Raw genomic sequence first — 24,251 nt, 5'->3', positions numbered from 1 at the left:
ATATATATATATATATATATATATATATATATATATATATATATATATATATATGTATATATATATGTATATATATATATATATATATAAGAAAAATCTGTAAAAATAAATAAATAAATACAAATCTAAGATTAAAAAAATAAAGATGATTTATTTTTTTAATTCAGCAGTGTCATAAACAGCTTACCAATGCTTGGAAATCAAGCCAAATCATATAGGCCTTCTTCAACAAAACTGTATGATTTTATTGGATATATTTAAAAACATATTATAATAACAATAATATTAAAAATAATAATCCTACCAAATCATAATAATCCTTCCTCTAGCAAAGCCTTAAAAATCTTTTTTTTTATAACACAACAACAACAAAAATACTATAAAATAGTTGTTATTATTATCATTATTATTATTATTATTATTATCATATAAAAAATATATTATTTTACATTATCAAATAAAAATAAAAAACAATAAAGAACTAAAATAGTTTAATTTCAAAATTAAACAAAAAAATGTAAACTTCAAAATTAATAATACTAATAATAATAATAATAATATGGTAAGAGAATTATTATTTTTGGAATAAAAAATCTGCACCGAGACCCATCGCATTCTTGTTACGCCATCAGTATTATTCACTTATTATTAGGAGAGACATGAGGTGAATCTATCCATCTATGAGTCCCCGTAATTAACAGTTGGGTGAAAGTGTTAAGGTTAGCCTCTCGCTGATACGGTTCAATCCTCCTGACAGAGTAATTACGTGGCTGCTCAATAGCAAACCATTTCACTAAAAACTAATCCAATCCATCTTCATTTCCTCAGCTCCGCCCCTCTGACTGATGGATAGTCATCATTAGTGTGTGACAAAACACTGAGTCGAGTGTGCAGAAGGAAATGTGATCATTCCTGAGCCACTGGAGGATGCGATCACACACACACACACACACCTGCCCAGCTTATATATTACAGCGAGGGTCTGGACTAGGAGGCGGAACAGAGGGAGAGTTATGGGTCACTGACCGTGGAGCAACCTGGGAGAAAATGCACACACACAAATAGAGCTGTGTGCCCAGTCATAAACGCACAGAGGACTCCTCACACACACGCCAGCACTCTCCTCCAGACCTTTTTATAGCTGCGCAGACCATTTAAAACAAGAAGACACCCCCTCATACACACACACACAAACTCTGAGCAGTCTCATATATATCGCTTTCAAACACAAACCACAAACCACTGATTAACGGAGACTTGTCTGCTTCACTATATTTTAAGTCTATGGCTATATTCTGACCCAGCCGGGTTATATATCTTAATTATGTGTTCTGTTTTTCCCTCCACAGGGAAGGCACGGGCCCCAGCGCTGCTGTATGAAGCCTTAAATGAGAGCCTTGCAAACTTCATGGTTGTGTTTGCCGACAGCATTTGAGATTACACACCTCGCTCTGAGTCTGAGCTTCAAGGAAGTTATTTCTGTGCTGCCACTGTCACAATATGAAACTGCATTCAACGTGTGACAGAGTTCCTGAACCAGTCAGCAATTGGCATGACAAACAGGTAGTCCCACTCTCAAACTTACACCATTGGATGAGCCAGTGTAGAGATAGTTTAGCAAAAAATGAAACCCTCATGCCATTTTCAAACCTGTATGATGTTCTCTCAAACACAAAAAGAAGATATTTGAAAGAATAATGTCTCAGCAATTTGTTCATGCAATGAAAGCAAATGGTTCCCAATGCTGATGTGGACCCCTTTGACTTTCATTGTAAAAAGAAAAAGTTGATTTTTTTTTTTTTTCAAAATATCTTCCTCTGTGAAAGAACATCATACAGGTTTGAAATGACACTATATTTTTCTTAACCACAATGCCCACCATAGTCTTATCGGCCTATCTGAATCCCAATTATCTCCATCTCAGAGAAATGAATATGCATTTCGCACAGGCAGATGGAGTCTTTGTCCATGCGTAAATCTGGGAAAGCTTGATAACAGACGGCAAACACTCGGCGGCGGCACGTTTTCGGCGGGGTGCGATTGCCGTGCAGCACGGCCGATCGAACAGCTAAAGGAACATGGCACTCTCACAGTGATTATCCCACTCTCCACTGGCTCCTGGTTTCGGGGTCAGCGGTGCTACTGAAACACGGCTGGCCTTGCCATTTCAATGATTGAATTTGGTCTAGATCCCTCAATCGGTTGTGTGCAGTGACCCCCGAGAGCCCCCCACGAGAACGGCCTGCTGCACCTCACGCATGGCCCACAAGAGAGCATCTGTACGCAAACACACACAAACGCTCTCAGACACAAGCAAACACACAGCTGAGTTCACTAACAGACTCAAATACACTCAAGAACTAGAGACCTGTGATGGGAAGGTACGAATTAAAGTAGTGATACTACTAACTTCTAAAAACATTTTAGAGTTTGCAACCAAAGCTTAGTGGTTTTTCAAAATAGTGGAGCTTTTCCAGTAACAAGCTACTTTTGGAAACAATTAGTGGTAGACCAAAAACTAGGTAGGTCTGATTCATCTGAGATAATCGTTTTGTTCAAATTGTCGATCTAAACAGGTTTGGGTGCTGACACACAAACACACACACACACACACACACACACACTTAATAATATAACATCATTAATACATAATGCATATAAGTTGATAAATTGCAGTGTGTATGTATATATATATATACATATACATGTATATATATATATATATATATATATATATATACATATACATATATATATATATATATATATATATATATATACATATACATATATACATATATATATATATATATATATATATATATATATATATATATATATATTAGTGCTGTCAAACGATTAATTGCAATTAATCACATCCAAAAGAAAAGTTTTTGTTCACTTATATATATATATATATATATATATATATATATATATATATATTTATGTTTACTGTGTATATTTATTATGTGTATATAAATACACACACATACTGTATATATTTTGAAAATATGAACATGTATATACATTTATGTATTTATATTCTTATATTTTATATTAAATATAAATATTTGAAACTGATAAACATAATATTTTTCTTAAATATACATGCATGTGTTTGTATTTATATATGCATCATAAACACACAGTACACAGACATATATTATGTAAACAAAAACTTTTATTTTGAATCACAGTTAATCACGATTAATCGTTTGACAGCATTATTATATATGTAGTATCAAAAGTAGGTAACTTGTAGCACAGCTAGGTTTTTTTAAATTTTTTTTATGTAGTTTAACTTAAGTTTAGCTTCAAGTTTCAAAGTTGATTCTCCAACACTGCTAGGGACTATAGTCTTAAGACCGACAAGTATTTCAGCACCCGGCACAGCACACATCATCAACACCCTCCTTAAATGTTCCTGGCAGGCATAATTTAACCGCAGAGGGCTGAACCGGGTTCACCGGTGGGTGATTTCTCCCTGGTTGACACACCAGCAGAGCGAGTACATGCGAAAGTAAATGTGTGAATCATTTTTAGACCAGTGTGCTCTTGTTCTACTGGCTGACTATGAAAGAAGAATATAATCCTCGTCCTCTAGTAGCAGTGGCACACGGCAAGTCTAAACTCATTGAGTGCCACAGACAAACACTCTCTGGGCTCATGCTACACATTACACACCCATACACGCACATGGCAAGATGGCGGAGTGCTGTGGCAAATGCAGCGTGCCGGCCTCCAGACCCTGCAGTTTGTTTAGTAACACTTGAGCTTATGACGCCCGAAGGGTGCAATTAAGTCCAATTACAGACTGTGGTTTTTATTAAGAGCTACAAGCTGGCCAGGCTGCGGGGCCAGTGAGCCGAGCACACACACGCACAGACGTCGACTTCAGCACTGCTAAATCAAACCAATTCAGACACAATAAAAGGAATAAATTATGACTTGCTCTGTAAGTACAATAAAGGTAATAGAAAGAGATCCCTACATATTGTCCAATAACCAGAAAAATTAATAAACGATAAATGGGATATGAATGACATGCACAATTATCAGAAAGGAAAAGATCATGAGTAATAATGTGTAATATATATATATATATATATATATATATATATGTATATTTCTGTGTATTGCAATATTTTAAGAACGTAAAATATTGTAAACGACTAGTTTAAAATAACTTACAAATATAAATAATTCATAGATAAATTTTATTCGTTATAAATATATAAAACTATGATATCCATTATATATATATATATATATATATATATATATAGACATTTATTTATTTAAATTTATGTATATATATATATATATATATATATATATATATATATATATATATATATATATATATATATTTAGTTTGTATATATATATATTATAATTAGATAGATAGACAGCCAGACAGACAGACAGATAGATAGAGGCATACTTTTTCATTTAAAAAAGTAAAATAATAATTGAGCTATTATTGAGATACCATGACTGCCCATCATTCTTATGTGAGAGGCCCTCTTGATACCCCGACTCTCTGAAATTGGGGACAGGTCAAGGGGTCAGATGACCTCACACACCCCAGCAATGTCACCAGGGTAAGCGTGAGATGCACATACAAAGGGACAGAATGAATGAAATGGAAGCGAATGGAAAAGTTAGAGGTCACTGCACGCAGGGCTTTACTTGTGCGATTTAAGATAAGTACTCTGAACTCTCCCTTCGGCTAGATACCGCAGGGCACAAGGCCCTTTCTGTGCTGAATACATAAATCTGATCAATAACGTGACCAAAAAACAGCTCAACCCCTCAATTCAACTTCGCATATAAAGAGAGTGAAATAAACCAGAGGAAACACCCAAAATACCAATAGCGCGGCCCGGCCTTTTGATGAAAGTGGCAGGGGCAGATGTCACAAAGCATTCTGGGGTTTTGGTCACGTGATCTTGCGCTGGGGATACTTGGGCGCATGACAAGTGAGCTACAGCTGTGACGGAACAAACAACAAGCACATCCTTCGGCATTCATCAGCGCATCAAAAACCAGCCCTGTATCAATCTGTCGTTCGCAGGGAGCGGTGAGAGAGCGCAGCATTTTCCTCTTTGTGTTCCTGTTATTGGGCTGTTAGCTGATCGCTATCATCCTCCTCTTCTCCGCACTGCGCTTGGACACGTTTCAAAAAGACGGGCGTCTTTTTTTCCCCCCTTTCTGTAAGGAAACCGTCTCCTTAATGGCTTTCAAAACAGGAAGCACAACAATAAAAGTGAAAAGTGAGAATGCTCGTCGCAGACATCTTTTCCCTTTTCCTGCGCGACGGCGTGCATCACGCTCTCTGGCGTATACACACGCACTCACACGAACATACAGAGTTACACTGACACACTGACCTTCAGACATTCATTCAGACAGTCTCTCTAATGTAATGTCTGTGTGTTACAAAAATAACTAATTCTCCCTTAGTGCTCAAATCAATTAGCTCATGCAAAAATGCAAATTGTCATCTACTCACCCTCCCATTTTCCCCTATAGTATACAAAAGGCGTTATCTAGAAAAAGCATCCAGACTGCTCTTTTCCTCGCAATAAAAGTTAAAAGAGACTAAAGCGATTTAAAAAAAAGAAAGTAGCTTGTACAACTTGTGTATGGAAAGGTGTATCACGGATATTCTGCTGGATGCCCGTCTTTCTTTGCATGGATGATTAGATCATGATCAGGAATCCATGGGACATATATACAGAATTTACTGTAAATGTATCAATTTTACAAATATTATTGACAAATAGTGGCTTAGAAAATCAGAAACACATTTTTTACCTATCACTGAAAAAAGTTACTTTTTAATGTTTATGAAAGAAGTCTCTTATGCTCAACCAAGGCAGCATTTATTTGATCAAAAATTATGAATGTGAACTATTGTTACAGTTTAAAATACAGTTTTCATATATTTTAAAACTCAACACATTTCTGTAATGGCAAAGCTGAATTTTTATCAGCCATTACTTCACTCTTCATTGTCACATGAGCCTTCAGAAATCAATATGCTAACTTGGTGCAAGAAATATTTCTTGTAATTATCGATATTGAAATCTGTTCTGCTTAAAAACAGGATACTTTGATAAATAGAAAGCTCAAACTGAAATGAAAATCTCAAATAACATTCATGTTTTTCCTGCCACCTATAATCAATTTAATGCATACTTGCCTGTCCGTCATTTAAGATTTGTAAGCTCTATTTCAAACAGCTTCATTACAACACAAAGTCATCATCTAACTTCCTCTTGCTTTAACACAGCCATCCTTACAGAAGACCCCTGACCCAAACATCTGAAGCCACAACCCATCCGAGACCTTCAACATGCCACGAGAAGCGCTTTCAGTTCAGCAGCACAAAAAGCTCAGAGAGACAGCTACACGCACTTCCTCACAGCTGGATAAAACAAATCTTAACAGCACAACTACGCCTCACCAAAGTGCTTCTTTTTTTCTCTCTACACCCTCAAACGTATTGTTTTGTCTCTAGGTACCAGGAACCTATCTATCATTTCATTTCAGTCTAAAAACAGAATCTGCATCACCCTCTTCAGTGTGAGTGAGGAACCCCCCCCCCATCCCGAATTGATTTCTCCCAGTCGAGGCCTTTCCCAGCGCGGACCGCATCCGCAACAGTGTCATCTTTACCGCCAGTCCTCTTTTAACTGGCTTTTACTCTAGTGGCGGAATGTACAAACGATGAAGGCAGAGGGGAAGAAAGAAACAGAAAAACTGATACATGCGCTCCAAAGTTTCGTCTATTGATTTCTTTTTGATGCGCAGCCGAAAAAAAAGGGAAGGAGTTCAAAGCTGAGGAGATCTTTTTTTGATCACCACTAGAATAGCTGTGTTGGTAGTCGGCATGGAAGCAGCGGTGCTAGATGGAAAGGGTCGGCGTGGATTCCTTTGTTCCGGGCGAAGCCCCATGGCAAGGACCCTGACCTGGTGTGGCCAACGTGGTCTTTAGCGAGACGTAACATTAACGCATGCTAAGGGGTAATCTTAAAAGAGCTGTCCATTCATACGTCGCTCTGCCGGACACAAAGTGAATGCATTTGGCTACTGCACTGTGATTAACTGTAGACAACTGCTTACCGCCACATAAGGAGATATTCAGAAACTAAAGAGAAGTGACCATTTAGTAAATTTAGTAAAAAAAAAAAAAAATTCCACTCATTAAAAACTATATATATATTCTGATATATATATATATATATATATATATATATATATATATATATATATATATATATATACTGATATTCCAATTCTATAAAACAGTAATAACTGACATTAAAATCTATATTACTTTTTCAAAATAAAAAAAAATATATAAATACAATTAATTTAGGAATTGCAGAATTACTGTCCAGTATGAAAAAGGTATTTGCTAAAGATTACATTTACCAGTATTATTAAAATATTAGTGATTTTAAGAAATAAATGAGTGTTAGACGACGACAAAGGTAATCTGAATGTAAAAACAGTTAAGTGATCATGTATTTAAAAATAATCTAAACGGTACCAACATACAACCTTAATTAGTTAGTGCTTCATTAAACATACTAAGAAATGCAATACAATCAAAGATACCAGAGTCATTAAGTGGAATTCCTATCCTTGGTCAGAAAGACAGACAGAGAATGCGAGGGGGAATTTAGAGGATGTGGAGAGAGAAAAGCAAAGGAGAAAAGAGAATGACAGGTTGATGGAAACGGGGAGAGGACAGAAGCAGAGAGAAGAGGAAGATGGCAGATTACCCCTGTGATGTGTGGGATGGAATCAGCTTGTCAATAATAGATGGTGCTGACTATGTGATAAACGGACAGGTAGAGCAGAGGGAACTTGAACACCTTCTGCAGGTGCTCTCTGCTCCATCAGAAGATGCTGTATGAAGCACGTTCCACTGGATCCTGGCTCTCTGTGATATGCAGCTGTGTCCACTGGGGGCTACAATTAGACCATCACAACCATTCCAGCTGGGAACCGGCATTCATCTCCAGAGCCTGTCCTCCAAACAGACGGCCAACTTGTAGATCTGGGGGTGGTAGTCTTTGATGTGCCATGCATGGAAGAAGCCTCTCTTTTTGCTCATATTAATGGTGAGGAGATATAACAATTAAAGGAGAAGGCAGCGGGCAGACAGACAGCCAGCATGGCTGCACATCCTCAGCTCGAATTAGCATACTGGAAGTCCTCCAACAGGCGTAAGAGCGCTGGGCATGGAAGAGGAACACAGTCATAGCTACCGATTAGAAAGGAACACCCAGCGGCGGGCTGGGTTTAGTAGGGTAATCAGACACACATACAACTAGTTATACAATTACAGCACAGCCATAATATTTTGAAAAAGCTAAGATGTTAAAATGATCTAATGTTTTAGCTTGCAGTGGGCTTCCAGACGTGTGGCCTATTAAGGTGGAGCATAATTCCAGTTCCTGGACCAGTGCCGTGGTACACTGTTTTTATGTTTTTTTTTATAAGAAGACAAGAGTTTACTACAGCTGGTCTGGATGAGGGGGGTCCACTAACATCACATTAGCCATGTGGTATCAGTTTGCCTTCTTCTGGACAAAACCATACGATGGCTGACAGAAAACATGTATTTCAGTGCTTGAATGCTAAATGGTTATTGTGCTCTCTGCGTGATCAGTTCATAAAAATACATCGCTTTTATATAGTGTAAACTGGTCTTAATTACCAGAGGGATTATTTCTTGGCATCGTGCATGTGCATGTCATAAATAATACAGAATCGCACACTATTGCCAAAGAGAGGTTCATGATGAAGCAGTGGGCTTTTCAATAACCTGCAAACTACAGAGCGCATAAAAACCCACTCAGAGCATTCATCTGTCTGTCTGACACTATGATTAAGGAACGCTCCTCGAAAAACACTCGTAAAACAGCTGTGCTGCTGTAACAGATTGTATGTGGCATCTCAACGCAAGGTGGAGACAGCGTAAGAAAAGTTCCAATTAAGGTTTTCGTTTAGAAAGGGGGAAATAAATGGAGACGAGCAAAAGTCTCCGGGCTTTCCAACAGGTGCTGGGAGAAATGTGATAAAAAGGCATGCGCGGAGCAGCCTCTGTATCTTGAGGATAGTGGTGACATCTCAGCTTTTTCTCTGTTCGCATCAGGGGTAAAGGAGAAAGGAAAAAAATCCGTTGTGTGAAGAAAAATGTCTTGTTACGGAGGAACGGAGCATGTCGTTGATAAGAGTAGGCCGGTGTTCAAAGGGATACAGGCCAGTGAAGCGCTCGCTTCTTTCTCCACGTCGCTGCACTGTCCTTAATGAGCCTCCCAATAAAGCCTCGTCTCCTGTCTGCCATCCGCGGACGGCACGCCTGTCTCACTTCAATCATGACCGGACATTTTATTTATTCATTTTATTCCTTATTTTCACTGAACTCAGAAAGTTCACAATACTGATAAACAAATAAAAGCACAAAAAATATGTTTAGCTAGTGATAGCTGAGGTTTTTATGTGCTTTATGTCTTTATGTGCTCTATTAATAGAGACAGATGAAAAGAGACCGGAAACAACTGGGGGTAAAAGGGCAGGGTGGTATTAGTCATAAATAATAATAATAATAATAATAATAATAATAATTTACATTTAAAAAATTTAATACAATTATAAATCAATTTTTGTTAATTTTAAAGTTAAATTTGTAAAAAATAAAATAAAAATAAATAATTGTATAAAACTGTAAATAAATGAAAATAATACAAATTAAATTAAACTGGATTGGAACTTGCATCGCCCACTTGAGCACCAAGGTTCCAAGGAGTGCTCACCACAGATGTGACATCTAACTAGGGTTACCAATGTATAAAGCTTCAACATAAATGTAAAAAAAAAAAAATCTTTCCAATGGCAGACACAAATGTTTTCCATTCCATCCTTCTCATTTGTTATTTTTCCACCCCTCCAGCCTCTCTGTAGTCTTGTATCTTGTAGCGAGAGTAGTGACAGACTCAACTGGACATGTCAGGACTGCCCAGTTAGCTGCCTGTCATAAATTAAGCCTAAATACAACACATCTGTTTTCACCACAGCGCCGTGCAGACGAGCAAAAGTAGACATTCCTCTCATATCTGAAACGAAGCTAAATAAATGATAAAGAGAGCATGTGCACACCTGCAACAGCGTGCCAGAACAAGACCACTTTAACTCACTAAATCATTCAAAAAAGGCTAAACTAAAAAGAAACAATAAAAACAAAGAGATTTTTTGACTGAGAAAAACAGTCCCACCGTGTCATCTTTCTCTTTTTAAAGCCATAATGGAGACAGAAAGCTTGGCTCTGACTGCACTTACTGTGGAGAAACATCAAAAAAACAAAGACGCAAATAAACAGTAAAAAGATGTCTGCAAAGAAACTGCTGAGAGGAGCGAAATCAAATAAATTGGAAGTTCGTCTCACAAAAGGCGAGCCGAAGCACATGTGAAAACAATCTAAAGAGGGAGAGAGAGTGAGAGGACAATGCAAAAACAGTTCCAAAATCAAGATACTGAATGACTTCCAAAAACAAAACAAAACCCTGTTGCTCTCTCAGTGAGGGCTATGGAAGTAAACTTAATTTCGGCTAGCTTAAGTGCTCTCTAGAAGGGCATTTTAGGGGCCAACGCACACATATGCACCAAAACAGGGAAGGAGTTCAACTTTAACTGTCACTGCACATTCAGCCATAACAATAAATTGTTCTTTGGGAATGTCAGTTTCACCCCTCCCCTCCCCAATTCTTTGCCTCTTTCTTTCTATCTCACTTACTTCCACACAGTTCACAGCACACACACACACAAAGAACTTCTGAATCTCACCACATCGCGTGGCCAAAACCGTCTGAAGCACAGGGGGGGGGACTCCGTCCAACCTTTACAATGGATTAGCGATGGAACATGCTGCAGGACTCCACGTGATTTCACTGGACCTCACGTGCTCAGCGGCCAAATTCTACAAGATGGAATTCCTGAACATGAATTTGCGCAACCACACATGGAAAATGCTATTAATTTTCACTTCAATTAAATTATGCAGTGAATATATCTGGGATTGTGGTGAGCAAGAAGCTTACTAAAACAACCAGGCCGCGTCCAAAAACAGATCCTCGTTCTACAGGCCACCCGAGGGATGGAGTCTAAATCACTTCAACTTCCTCTAAAATGTTCACCTAAAACTTCCTGGAAGCACAACAGCCATGCTCAAAAGAAAATAAAGAGAGTTCATTTGAAAAAACAACAGTAATTATAAAAAAAATTGATGGAATGGCAAATAATCCTAGAGAACGCACGTGCTCATAAAATATATATGCTCTATAAATCATGATTTTGCATGATTTCTGTGAGGGGTAGGTTTAGGGGTGGGGTTAGGTGTGGTCATTCCAATGAATTAGCCACCTAGTAAAATATGTACGAATTATCGTTGTGTAAAAAGTCCACACATTGCATTTCATAAACTCGCATTTTGATTGGTAATGACAGTTATACGTAACTTCATGACGGCAGAAGCAACACGATACTGCCATTACTTTTAAACCCGCTAGAGGGCGCTTAACTTTAAAACGTAAATATAGGTCGTAATAGGATGCTTGCAAAAACGACTTATATGGTAGTTTTTTTGTTGAAGGACAGGCTCGGATTATGCCTTAAATTTATGCTTAAAAATAAAAGATTATGTAAACAAAACAAAGCTTTAGTAAGCACATTCATTATTCTGTATGTTAAATATCACAAAAATACAAATACAATGTGACTGGATAGTCAACCTGAAACACAATTTACAAAACCATTTATTTAATTTATTTGTGTATATGTAGCATAAGAATTTTTTTTTGCTAAATAATAAAATATAACATGGTAAAATACTAGCTTTTAACTAACTGGAATTTAACAGGCCAAGAAAAGTTAGTTAAAGGGTAAGAGGGTATAAGGAATTAGTGATTTCACCCAAGAAACAGGCTAAAGCCCTATTCGGACAGGACTAGTTTTCTAAACTACGTTTGAGTTTCGATTCTTACCACCTGACGTCTGCGATTTTCATGTACCAATTCGGACCGGACTAACATCTCCGTGTTTATTACAGAGGTGGGAGGGTCTGATTTGTGCACCTGGGCGTCACAGAGATCACGCGCTCTGTATGCGTGCATTGCATATAGTCATTCGGATTGATTACCATTAGTATTATTACACAATAAATACTAGATGGCTAGTATAGCAAAACCATGTTAATGTGTGGTTCCTTTAGGAAAACTTGTTTTCCTTTTTTTTGTGTAGTAGGCTAAACCTACCATATGTTTAATTTTCATAAAGGTACATATGAAATTAATACATTATGTAACTGAGTGCATAAATGAACGCGAGTAATCTTACCTGATGCTGATATTACAATAGACGGTATTAACAGTTTACGTGATCTTGCTCTTGATTTTATTATTTGTATTATGTGTATTATTATTATTTATTTGCCGGTAAGCAAATATATCAAACATGCGCGCGGTAAGAGCATCTACGGTAATTCACGCTGGCCAAAGTCACAAGGAAGCGCGTTGTGAAATAAAATATCACCGGCAATGACAGACATTTGCATTCGGACGGGATTAGTTAACAGTAGGTCATTTGATCTGGAATTATCACAGAGGTTGTGTGAGACAAACACAAACGTGGCAGATTCGGACGGGATTAAAATCACCAAGTACGTCTGTGAAACACATATTTCTCTAACGACCCCTTGTAAAACTAGTCCCGTCCGAATAGGGCTTAACACACACAAAAAATTAATGATGTTTAAACAAATTTCTTAAAAATAACTGGAGTTTGCTTCGTCCTTATCTCTTCCCCCTCCTCTTCCTCTATCTCTTTCTCCATTCTGAGCTACTTTCCCAAGCTACTCTATAACAGGCCTGTGAAAGGAGGTCACATATCAATTTACCAAGCGTCTCTCTCTGACCATATGACCCCTTCAGCAGTCCCCATGTCATTCCATCACACTCGCTGTCCCCCCACATTCACGTCTTCCAAACCACCATCTATAAAAGCTGCCCCCTCCCCTCGTCTGCCCATATCCTGACACTAATTGGCAAATCTGTTGAGCCATAGCACGCCCAACAATAAGACACCTGGAGTTCTGTCAAAACAAGTTTCCCTGTGAAACAGCCTCAAGTGCTAATACAGTACGAGTCCTGGCTAACGCTGTCTCGCTCAATGCCGTGCAGGAATATAATGCATGTGTGGTGGGGGAGGTGCAGAGGGGAAGTGTTAATGCCACTTCTATTAGAGTTTAGATTCTCAGAAGTTTGGGAAGGAGGAGCACGATGCTGTCTGGCTCCACTGGAAGCCCACAGGAAGTCCTTGTGGAAGTTTTGGCCCCAACAAAAATCCCAAACATTCTTGTAGTTCTTTTTGGACTATCCTCCCCACCCACCATCCCTTCTGCGCTCCCTCTTTTTTAGACGGTAGAGTAGTGCTCAACATATACTCAGAGTGCTAACACGGCAACATGCTGTGGTTTATATGAAATCATGTGCAGCTAAGTTTGAAAACCTAACTGAGAACATGGAACCTGTATATTTGCTTGCCAGTTGGCTGAAACAACACACATAAACACAAGCAGCAACACACACATGGCAGCATTAGGGCAACACATGGACAAATACTTCGAACAAACAAGTTCACAAACACATATGAAACAGAGATACACTACTTAAGGAACTCTTGGTGAACCTTGTCAAACAAGTTCTGACACAAACTCTTTACGAAAACAAAACAGTTGTGCCCCCTATAATTAGTGTCAGATAATAAAACAAATGATGATTTATTGTTATATTTATTTATATATATATATATTTATATTTTACCCTGGACCACAAAACCAGTCGCTGGGGTATATTTTTTCTTCATTTTTTATTAGTAATATGAATTTCTAAGAATTAATTTGGACAACTTCAATGGTGATTTCCTCAGTGTCTAGATTTTTTTTTGCACCATCCGATTCCAGATTTTCAAGTAGTTGCATCTTGGCCAAATATTGTGTGATCCTAATAAACCATACATCAATGGAAAGCTAATTTATTCCGCTTTCAGATTATATATAAATCCCAATTTCGAAAAAAATACACTTAAGACTGGTTTTGTGGTCCAGGGTCACATATGACCTACATGGCCCAGAAGGACAAGACAAAAATAAAAAAACACATCCCACATTCTGTGGCAGCTTTCTCTATAGACCTAAACACAAGGAAATGAGCTAAACAATTGCTCGCCCCACTGATCCTTGCACCGCTGCTGAGTTTTGGCAAACCAAGGCTACCCATCGTGCCCCCCTTTCGAATTCCAAACACTGTTTGTGTCCATCAAGGAGGGTCGAGGCGCAATTGAGACACTCGGCGGCAGTGGCCCCATGTTGCGTCACTCCGCGCTACATCAAAACTGAAGAGCGGTGCCAGACAGACACTCTCGTTTGCCGTTCTCCTTCTCTCTCCCTCTGTCTCATGTCAACGGACAAGAGGACAATTAGAAGAAGGCCTCGTATCATCCAAACATCCTTAACCTCGACCCACGCAAACCAAGTCACGCAGACATTTACACACACATGGGTGCGCGTCTGCACACAAAAACACAAACCACTCCACCTCCTAACTTCTTGCTGGCATACGTTCAACCCCAGATGCTACAAATGAAAAGCATCCTCTTCACGCCAGCTGCTTCAGAGAAAAGGAAACGAAATCAGAAAGAAATAATCGCCACCATTCCGGAAGATGCAGGAAAATAATTAACAAGGCTGAAACGGGGCCTGCAAGCAGACAAAGATGAAGCTCAAGAGGCATTTCGGGCTGCCAGGAATCCAGAGATGCTGAATTTTGCACCGCTGGAGTGGCGCTGATGCTTTCCTGTTACACGCAAACACTGTATATCGTAACAGGGATCCTGCTACAGACAAAAAGCATCATGTCAAAGGACAGCAACAGTTTACAATTACCACACAAACTAAAGGCACAAGAGCCAAGTCTGCTCATGAGTGTGTGTGTGTGTGTGAGTGGGTGTACAAATGCAAAGCAGACTCAACCCCATTTTATATAAAAGAGCAAGAACACAGCAACAAACAATATCAAATACAGCAGAACATTGCACTGTTATCAAAAAACAAAATAGTTTTTGGCATCTCTCATTGTAATGATTTTGATATTTTCTATTCTCTACCCTGCTGGAAAGCCCAGCTTAAGCTGGAAAACTGAAACAAGGTTTCAAGGTTTCTAGCTGGTCAAAGCTCTTCCAAGCAGCTAGAAAATCAGCTCCCAGTTGAAACCGGATTTTCCAGCAGGTAATTCATTTAAACAATCAATAAGCCAGCTGCAAGAAACTTGGAATTCAGCATTCTCACCAAATGAAATTGGTGAAGACTCAGATCAGCCTGTCCGGGGAATTCCAAGCAGAAGGGCCCCTGCAAGGCAAAGACGGACGTCCCGTGTCACAAATTGAGAACATGGTACACTCATCACTCAACCAGGGCATGAAGGCAAAAGGCATGACTTTTAAAACCACAAAAATGGTTATCTGTGTGGGCCACCCCTCTCCTTCCCTGTCTGTTTCCTCTCTGACTGCAGTGTCAGGCTGCTGCCAGGTACAAGCCCAAACATATCTTGCACTCAACTTACAACACATTTAGGATTCGCAAGATCATGTTTGTTTACTGTGATTTGAGGTTGTGATATTCTTAGCATGTTGGCAGTGTGTCTACATCCACTGAACTGACTGACAAAAAGAGTACTGATGTGGCTTTAGGCATTGGGAGGCTTTGTACACCATGTTCCTGTTGCAGGAAAAAAAAACTATTGTTCAGAGTCTTAATGACATTCTTAATTGCTTTGTAATGCTTGATTCAAATACACTTCCGTTCAAATGATTGGCATCTCTGAGACTTGTTTAATGTTTTCAAAGAAATGTCTTATGCTCACTAAAATATAAAACAGTAGAATTAAAAATTATTATAATGATTTAAAGTAGAAATTATTCCTGTGAAGGCAGCGCTGAATTTTCACCAGTCATTATTAACTCTTCAGTTTCACACAATCCTTCCAAAATTATTGTAATATGCTGATTTGGTGCTCATGAATCATTTCTTATTATTGAAAACAGAAAACATTATTTTTGTGGAAAATGTAATACTTTCTTTTCAGAAAAGTTTGACGAATAAAACTTTACTTGAAATATAAAGCCTTTTGTAATATTATAGACTTTATGCTATTTTTTTATACATTTAAAGCATCCTTGCTGAATAAAAATAATAACTTCTTATAAGAAAAGAAAAAATTGTACTAACCCACACTTTTGAATGTTTTGCATCTCGACCGTTCCTCGTAAAATAGTATATATACTATAAATATGCACTATATGCTAATATTATATTAGATTCTTGGGGTGCACAATTCCATAGTAACATTTAGATTTACAATTAATTTATTTAGATAAAATGCATTTGCCAAAAATATTTACTGAAAAGAAAAGTGATAAAAATATAAAAATGTGAAAACTTCTGAAACTCTAAAGGAGACTATCTCAGTTTTCAATCTGAGAACGAATATAAGGAGATTTAAAGTGGCCAAGTTTTCTCACCGCTGCTTAAAAAGATCTCATGCATTGCCATACAAGTGGTCCTGTTAATGGGAAAACACACACGAGTTGTGAGCGTCCTGCACTCACAAGGTTAAATAACAATGTAAACGGCTGAAGGGCTGATGACCTTGACACCAGGTCCCTAGTAAAATAATTTGTTAACATTCTTTGAGTTTGGTTAAGGAAATGCTCCAGGGAGGCCTCACATGCACTACACAAGAGCACACGCTGAGATGTTCTCCAAGCTTTAGCCAAAAGTCTCAGGACAAGTTACATCTCCTTGTTTCACATGGTCCTGTCAGAAGCGGCACAACTCCGGTAACAGTTACATTCAACAGGCCATGGTTACATCACTATACACCAAACAGCACCAAAAAAGATGAGAAGGAAAAAAATGGAGGCCCTATGGAAAATGATGGAGCGAGAAAGTGAGAAACAGTTAGTAGAAAGCGAAGACAGCTAGTAGAAAAAGACAGTTGGTTCAGTGTCTTTGGCTGTGACTCTGGGGTCCTCATTAACAGCGAGGGGGCTGGGGTTTCCCAGCATGCCTCTGGTCCTCCCAGCCATTGTCAAGCCAGTCCAGGTGCACCACCATTCAGTATGAAAAAAAGGCAGCAAATTACCCAGCAAAAACTACAGGCCCCGTGCTAGCTTTAGACGCTTCTCCTACTCAGCTGGAGTCTGGGAAAATGCCCTGCATGCTTTCTGTGTGATTCATTTAGTTTACTCTTTATTTTTAACATTAATATCAATACCCAACTTTTTGAACAGTCTGAACTCCAGACTCAACTTGTGACAGCAAACAGCAGTCATGCCCTCATCGTACCGCGGTTCAGGTGGGAGGTCCCGCTCTGTCAAAATGCAACACATTCCATCACTTCCTAAATACTAATTACCATACAGGAACAGACCAGGACTTCTCCAGCTATTCTTTCAAGCTCCACCCCTTCTATTCTTCCTCCTTTCCCTACGTTCTCACTGTTCCTGCAGTTGGTTCACTTGCACATAGTGCTTGCACGCATATGCACACTGCTGTGGGGCCTCGTGGGGAAATAGTTAACACTCCTGCTATCCCCTGCTGCCTGTGAAAGCCCAGAAAACAATGGAGACATTGTCCAGTCTCAGCAAGACTTGGAGCAAGAGGACAATGTGTGTGTGTGTGTGTGTGTGTGTGTGTGTGTGTGTGTGTGTGTGTGTGTGTGTGTGTGTGAGAGAGAGAGTGTATTAGACAGTGTGTAGTGCGCCTGCATGTGGTTGTGTGTGTGAGTGTATTCTTTTGCCTCAGCATTATTTTAGGCTACGTTTACACGACGACGGTGTAGTCAAAAACAGAAAAGTTTTTCCCTTGTGATTCACATTTACACATTTCTGCAAAAATAGCCAAAAACACTGTATTACTTATGCCAGGCCTGTAGTTGGTGCTGTTACCTTGTTAGTAAACAGTACCTTTAGTGAGGTGAGAATTATATGTTGTATATGATGCGTCTCTACGGTTGTAATATTGCTGAAGTAAATCCATACTCTTCCGAAGAAGCTCTTTAGCAAACTTTGAGCAGCAACAACAGTACCATGTACTCAGCTACTGTTGTGTATGTTTAGTCGCGCTTGCCTTTGAAATCGACACGTACTGCGCATGGCATGTCTACATAGCTAAAAACATGCTATGCACGGAAATTATGTCACCGTTTTCAAAGATTCCCATATTTGGGGTTTACAAGTGAGAAAATAACGGTGCTGTTTTCAAAAATATGCATTTTCAGTCCACAAAACTGTTGTGTAAACTTACGGGCAAAATGCTTAAAAAGTTTCGCATTTTTGGCTGAAAACGTCGTCGTGTAAACGGCCACTTAGAGAGCAGCATTAAAATACAAACAATAACATTTTATTTTTTTAATAAAATGAGTTGGATAAAATAATTTGCGGTACACATACGCAGTATTCACTTTAAATTCAGCATGTCACCTGATCCTCGAAATGACCGCTCTAGCTTTTTTTTGGGTATGGTTACTGCAGAATTCAGACTCAAGTCAACTAATTTGATGAGTCTGGGAAAATAATTATTATTTTATTATTATTTTATTAATTTATTTATTTATTTGCCACTTAGTTTTCTGTCTGTGAAAAAAGATCTGCACTTATTAATTTAGGAAAAAGCTCAAATTTTGGTAAAAAGTCCAACTACAACATATCAATCAAATGGTAATTTCCTGTGTAAGTAGACAGTTCTTGACCACAGTAAAAAGCTGCAAATGACCAGACTTTATGCTGCGAGTAAAACATCTGGCTATATCACTCTAGTATATGGCTAACACCAAGAAACACTACATAGGGAAACACCGATGGACAGCTGTGCATACAAGTCGAGAAAAGGAACGAGAACAGGAAACTGATCCCGGAACGAATGGCCAATGTGTCACAGATGTGGGGAAATATATCGCTCCGTTGTTTCCAACTCCTTCCCATTGGAATTGCAATCGCATGACCCCCGCATACCGTCCTCGAGTACATGCTATGTCCGATGCCAAATACATAGCACATATGTTTTGCAGTCTACCTGTCTGAACTGTGATTTCTTTATTATAGGCTATACAAAGAAAGGGCTTTACAGATCACATTAAAAGTTAGTGGAGATGGCAGTGGGACAAATGGCTTCGCAGTGATGTGTTCTTTATGATTTGTGAACAGATAGTAAACGCATAATGGCTGTGTGGGACTAACAGGCTTTGAAAAGACTGCAGGGCTCTTGAGTACTTCAGACATCCTGGCACTGCCTTCTATGGGCGTGGACAGAAACGAGAGGGTCACTTCCTGTGCTCTATTAATAGAGCAACGTAGAGTAGCACCTCTATGATCACACATTTAGTGCTTATGACTGACAACATACTAACTAGTGGTTGAATTCCACCTAAAAACTTTTTACTGATTTATTTTCCATTATGTTTTTTTTTTAAACCACTTTTAATTTAAAGCAATATGTTTTTAATTAATATTATAAAGAAAACATGCATCCATACACAGGAGCAGCTTGAAAACTTTCTATATGAATAAATACTGTCAAGCCCTTTGTCTATTCTCGTCATAGCCATAAAAGTTTTAAAGAGTCACTTAGGTTATAAAATGCAATTTATAACAGAGCTGTGTATGAAAATAACCATATACAGCACTCTAAAATAGGACTGACAAGAGTATTCTGCTGCTGTGTGAAAGCAACAGCCTCATGTGTGCTGCTTCACTCTCTGTTAGCTGTATATAACATTTTTAGACTTGTTTGTTGTCTCTCTCCGTGTCTCCTTCACCGGTCTCACTTCATTTCCACACTGCCCTTTTACGGTATCACCTCCTCTCTCCCGCAGTCCACCTGTGCATTTGTATCTTTCTTATTGGTGATTGTTGGGTCACTTGAACTTCGGCTTACATTCCTTATCTCATGCCCATCGGCGCTCTCTTATCAGCCCACGGCAGACAGGCGTCTTCAGAGTCATGGGTCAAGGTGGCCAGGTGTTCTTCCAAATCGACAGAGAAGAGAAACTACTGTTTACGGTACAATTTATTGATAAGGCCTTCACGTACGGCAGCATATACGCCAACCTGAGGCAAAATGAAATAAATAAGTATAGAGCTCAGTGCATTCCACAGTTATATATTCCGGACAATACCAACTGTCTCCAGATGGATTCACCAACGGCATGATGCAAACCAAGGAAACATCAAATCACACACACGTCAGCACAAGAGAGAAAGAGTAGAATGGGAGAGCAAGAGAGACAGAAAGAAGAAAGGATGAAGAAATAAGTACCATGTTAGGTTTTATTTAAACCGATACGAATTGTATGAATGAACTAAATAAATAAACAACCTTATATGCTAACTAGCCAAACCACACAGCCATACACCATACAGAGCAAAATATACATCTTACTCTCTTGCTGTAGGTCTTTAGGGCTGTTTTAAAAGGCAATAGAGAAAACTGCTCTGTACCGATAAGCATTTACAGCCTCGTGAGTCAGAGGGATAAAACTCAAGTGCAGTATTTACCTGAGCCTGTTCTTAACTACCTCCCACACATTTAATGATTCAGAGAGGGAGGACAATCATTTTTCTCTTTCTCTTAAAAAAAGCACATGGGATGGCTACCCTACTTTTAAATGTAAAAATAGTTTACTACCAGCTATAGAGTTGCCACTTCATTCATCAGCTAGTATTTACTGTATTTTTTATCAAACAAATCCAGTCTTTGTGAGAATATGAGAATTCTTTCAAAACCTTTCAACATCTTACCAACCTCAAACTTTTAAACGATAGTCTATCTAAAATTGCATTAGACAACAAAAGTGGAAAAAAAAAACATAAAAATATGATAACACTTTAGTATATGAACCAATTCTCACAAGTTGCTAATTAGCATGCCTATTAATAACATATTGGCTGTTTATAAGTACTTCTAAAGCACATAATCTGCATGACTATATTCTACATCCCTAATCCTACACTGAACAACCTCATTACTATTAATAAGCAGCAAATTAGAGAAGAGAAAGTCTGCATGAATAAAAAGTTAAAACGTTATTTTGTCAACTTCTAGGAGCATAATCTTACATACATGGTCTCAAAAAATAAAAGAAAACGGGCACATATAAAAAAAAAATGAAAACAAAACAAAAAACAACATTGATTCCACGCAGACTCTTTAAAGGTAACTGAGAATATTTAATCTTCATTATACCACAAAAACATGGTCAACAACCAACCAAACAACCCCCACCTATTTAAAGTAAGAACAACTAATACAATTCAGTCCTGTATGTTCAAAATGTGTTCTTCTCTCAGACAAAATATTATCCTGGATTCAATGGATTATTGTCTTATACTCCTAAACATGACCTTGGAGGTACTCTGTTGCTTCCAGTAACTATGGAAACGCAGTGAAGCCCCCAAACTCCTGCGTCAAAATGGAAAGACCAAAATAAAATTTTGTCTATTGTCCAAGGAAAGGAATCAATAACCTGATGATTTAACATGGTAACATTATTTTCCCCGAACCGCGTGTCTAACCTTGAAGGCCTTATCGTCTATAGATTTTAAAAGAGTGATAAATTTAGAGTTAAGCACACGGATAACAGCACTCACGGATCCAGCATATAAAACTGCAAAATAAACATAGCATCTCTATCCCAGACACTCATTGCCTGAACCAAGCTTAGCATGGGCGTTAATTATCCGTCTCCACTGTAAAAAGACGGTTTTGCCCTCTGCCACTTTGCGCCATTCAAAGAGAAAAAACTGTTGAGCTAAACTGAAATCGCACCCGCTTGTTTTTATGAAGAAGCCATATTACAGACAAGCACATTACAAAACAAGCACCCATGTGATATATAATATTCCAACACAATTTGGGCTGCGTTTCCCAAAAGCAACATAAGCGTAAGTACATCACAGACCCATTGAAACCAATGGAGCTACTAACAACTTAAGCTTATGATGCTTTTGGGAAACACATCCCTGGTCTAAAGTTATTATAGATCACTAGACCAATTGACAGCTGTGGATAAGGAGAGGAGTGTAAAATCCCAAAGAACCCAACAATACAGGAAGTAGTTTGGTTTTCATGGACTGTGCTGTAGAACAAAGAGCTTTGTAAATGCAATGACTCATGGGTGTTACTTACAACGATGTGTGCTGGAGAAGGTGACCTGGCATCTTTAAGTGCTTGTCTACTCTGAAGACTTCCTGCTTGAACATCTAGCAGGGGCCATTTCATCTGTAGATACTGGATGGCAGAAAGAAAAAAATGGAGAAAAACAAAAGAAAAAACATGTTAACAATGCAGAAAACAAAGGGAAACACAACATAAGAGCTAAAGTATCTAAAAAAAAATAATTAAATTTAAAAAGTGTGACATAGAAAGTAAAAGTAAACAAAATTAAATTGTGTCAAAAAAAATCCAAGGTAGAATGATGCATGAGGTGGAGCTTCTTAAAAAAACAGAAACTACTGGTGTTAAGATGAATTTACATTTTATGCTACTTGTTTACAAAAACAGCACATTTTGAACCACACACTCAAATGCATTCAGGTGAATGTGTTGATTCTTCTTCCTGTATTAATCATTCATGCACAAATGTTTTATTGGCCTCTGGATTTTCAGGTGGACTTTATGTGTTCATTTTTTCCCTGTAAACATAATAAGGGTGTGGCATTGAGTCACTGCAGCGACTGTCCCCGTGAATGATTGACCTGGGCTTTATAAGAGGTGTTTATAAGACACAGGCAAACAGCTCTTTCATGAACCCTTACATCACTCTTACAGCCAACAGATGAAAATAATTACCATAATCACCATGAAGAGCACCATGACATTTTCAAACCCTTAATTTAATCTGTAAAATCAAATTATTTTTTGAAAGCTCAATATATATGAAAACCGATTTTGAACATATGGTTTGTAATAGACATATGCCCAAAATATGCTGCATTCAAAGAAGAAAGTCTGAGTTTCCTATTCCGCTGACATGAAGTTAGTCATTCTATTTTTTTCTGCCTTTTATATCTTCATTCTAACTCCAAGCCCTGAACCCTGATGGACACATTCTCTAAGGACGTGTCTGTTCTCACCCATGGACTGCAGGATCTGCTTAGGAGATCACCCCTTTAAATGTATCCTGTGTGCCTGAGTGACCTCTCATTTGGAGATCACATGCTGGGCCCATTACAAAACTGCTGTTGCTGTCCCAGAACTGGTGTGCCTAATGTCCTTAGTCCATTAGCACACAGTAAGTGAACTTTTAACCTGTTTCCGTAGAGGCTTACAGACAACTGGCTGATTGTGAACATGACTTAAGCCTCGTACACACTGGGACTATGATCGCATGCGCTTATCAGCGAAGTCTTTCGATGCATCTTTTGTGTTAATACCCAAGCGATTTCAACTGGCGATGAGCCGAGTGAACATGCAAATTCACTTCCTGACATTAGATGGCGCTTAATGAAAAACAGAAATACCCTGGTACACATCGAATCTTTATTGATCTGTAATTCATCTCCATAACAACTCTACATTTATCTCACCTCAATTCATCTTCTTGGTCTACTTACTTCCTCTTTATCGTTAGGTATCAAGTCTGCTGGGCAAGAACATTTTGTGCATGAGCGCCACTAAATCGTGTTTTACTGTAACGTCAGCAGCTCCAGGAACGGGAACAAAAGCGCCAATCTCATTGGTCAGCCAGTTTTTAACATGGTTCAGCAAACCAAACCAAAGGTGTTTTTTTTTTTTTTAAATATGCTTTTACGCCTCACGTTTTGCATGTCAGTGTACACACTCACATTGGCGCCATTTGTTTCGTCACGAGGAGTTAAATGTTGGTGATAATCACACGCGATATTCATCCTCAGTGTGAACAAGCTTTAAGACTCGGCTATCTGAGTCATGGGTGTCTCATCAGGAAAAGTGTGAGGGTCCACAAACTTGAAGTGTGGCTGTTGTATTAACAGAAATGCACAGGTCAGGGGTTAACTGGGCCCTGATTGCTGTTATTATGGGAAGTCTGAAGAGCAACAAACACTGAGGTAAAAAAGTGACCATTGGAAACCGCTGCTCT

At 38.5% G+C, this 24,251-nt stretch overlaps 1 protein-coding gene across 32 annotated transcripts in view; it reads right to left on the bottom strand.

Moving 5' to 3' along the window:
• The window catches only part of LOC127969142 (transcription factor 7-like 2), an 85,744-nt gene that overhangs the window by 33,728 nt on the left and 27,765 nt on the right, over positions 1 to 24,251 (bottom strand). For 21 of the 32 annotated variants that reach the window (XR_008156223.1, XR_008156225.1, XM_052570877.1 and 18 more), the window contains exons 4-5: positions 22,319 to 22,420; positions 15,422 to 15,481 (exon numbers count right to left, since the gene is read on the bottom strand). Coding sequence is in view for 30 of the 32 variants with exons in the window: in XM_052570877.1 (XP_052426837.1) it covers positions 15,422 to 15,481; positions 22,319 to 22,420 (162 nt within the window). In the remaining 2 variants the exon portion in view is untranslated. The remainder of the gene's footprint in view (positions 1 to 15,421; positions 15,482 to 22,318; positions 22,421 to 24,251) is intronic. The other 11 variants (XM_052570885.1, XM_052570889.1, XM_052570891.1 and 8 more) reach the window with 1 other exon arrangement.

Source organism: Carassius gibelio, chromosome B12 (genome assembly GCF_023724105.1).
Source record: "Carassius gibelio isolate Cgi1373 ecotype wild population from Czech Republic chromosome B12, carGib1.2-hapl.c, whole genome shotgun sequence".
Classification (NCBI taxonomy): Eukaryota; Metazoa; Chordata; class Actinopteri; order Cypriniformes; family Cyprinidae; genus Carassius; species Carassius gibelio.
Note: the sequence above shows the minus strand (reverse complement) of the source record. Positions and strands in the feature narration are given on the sequence as shown.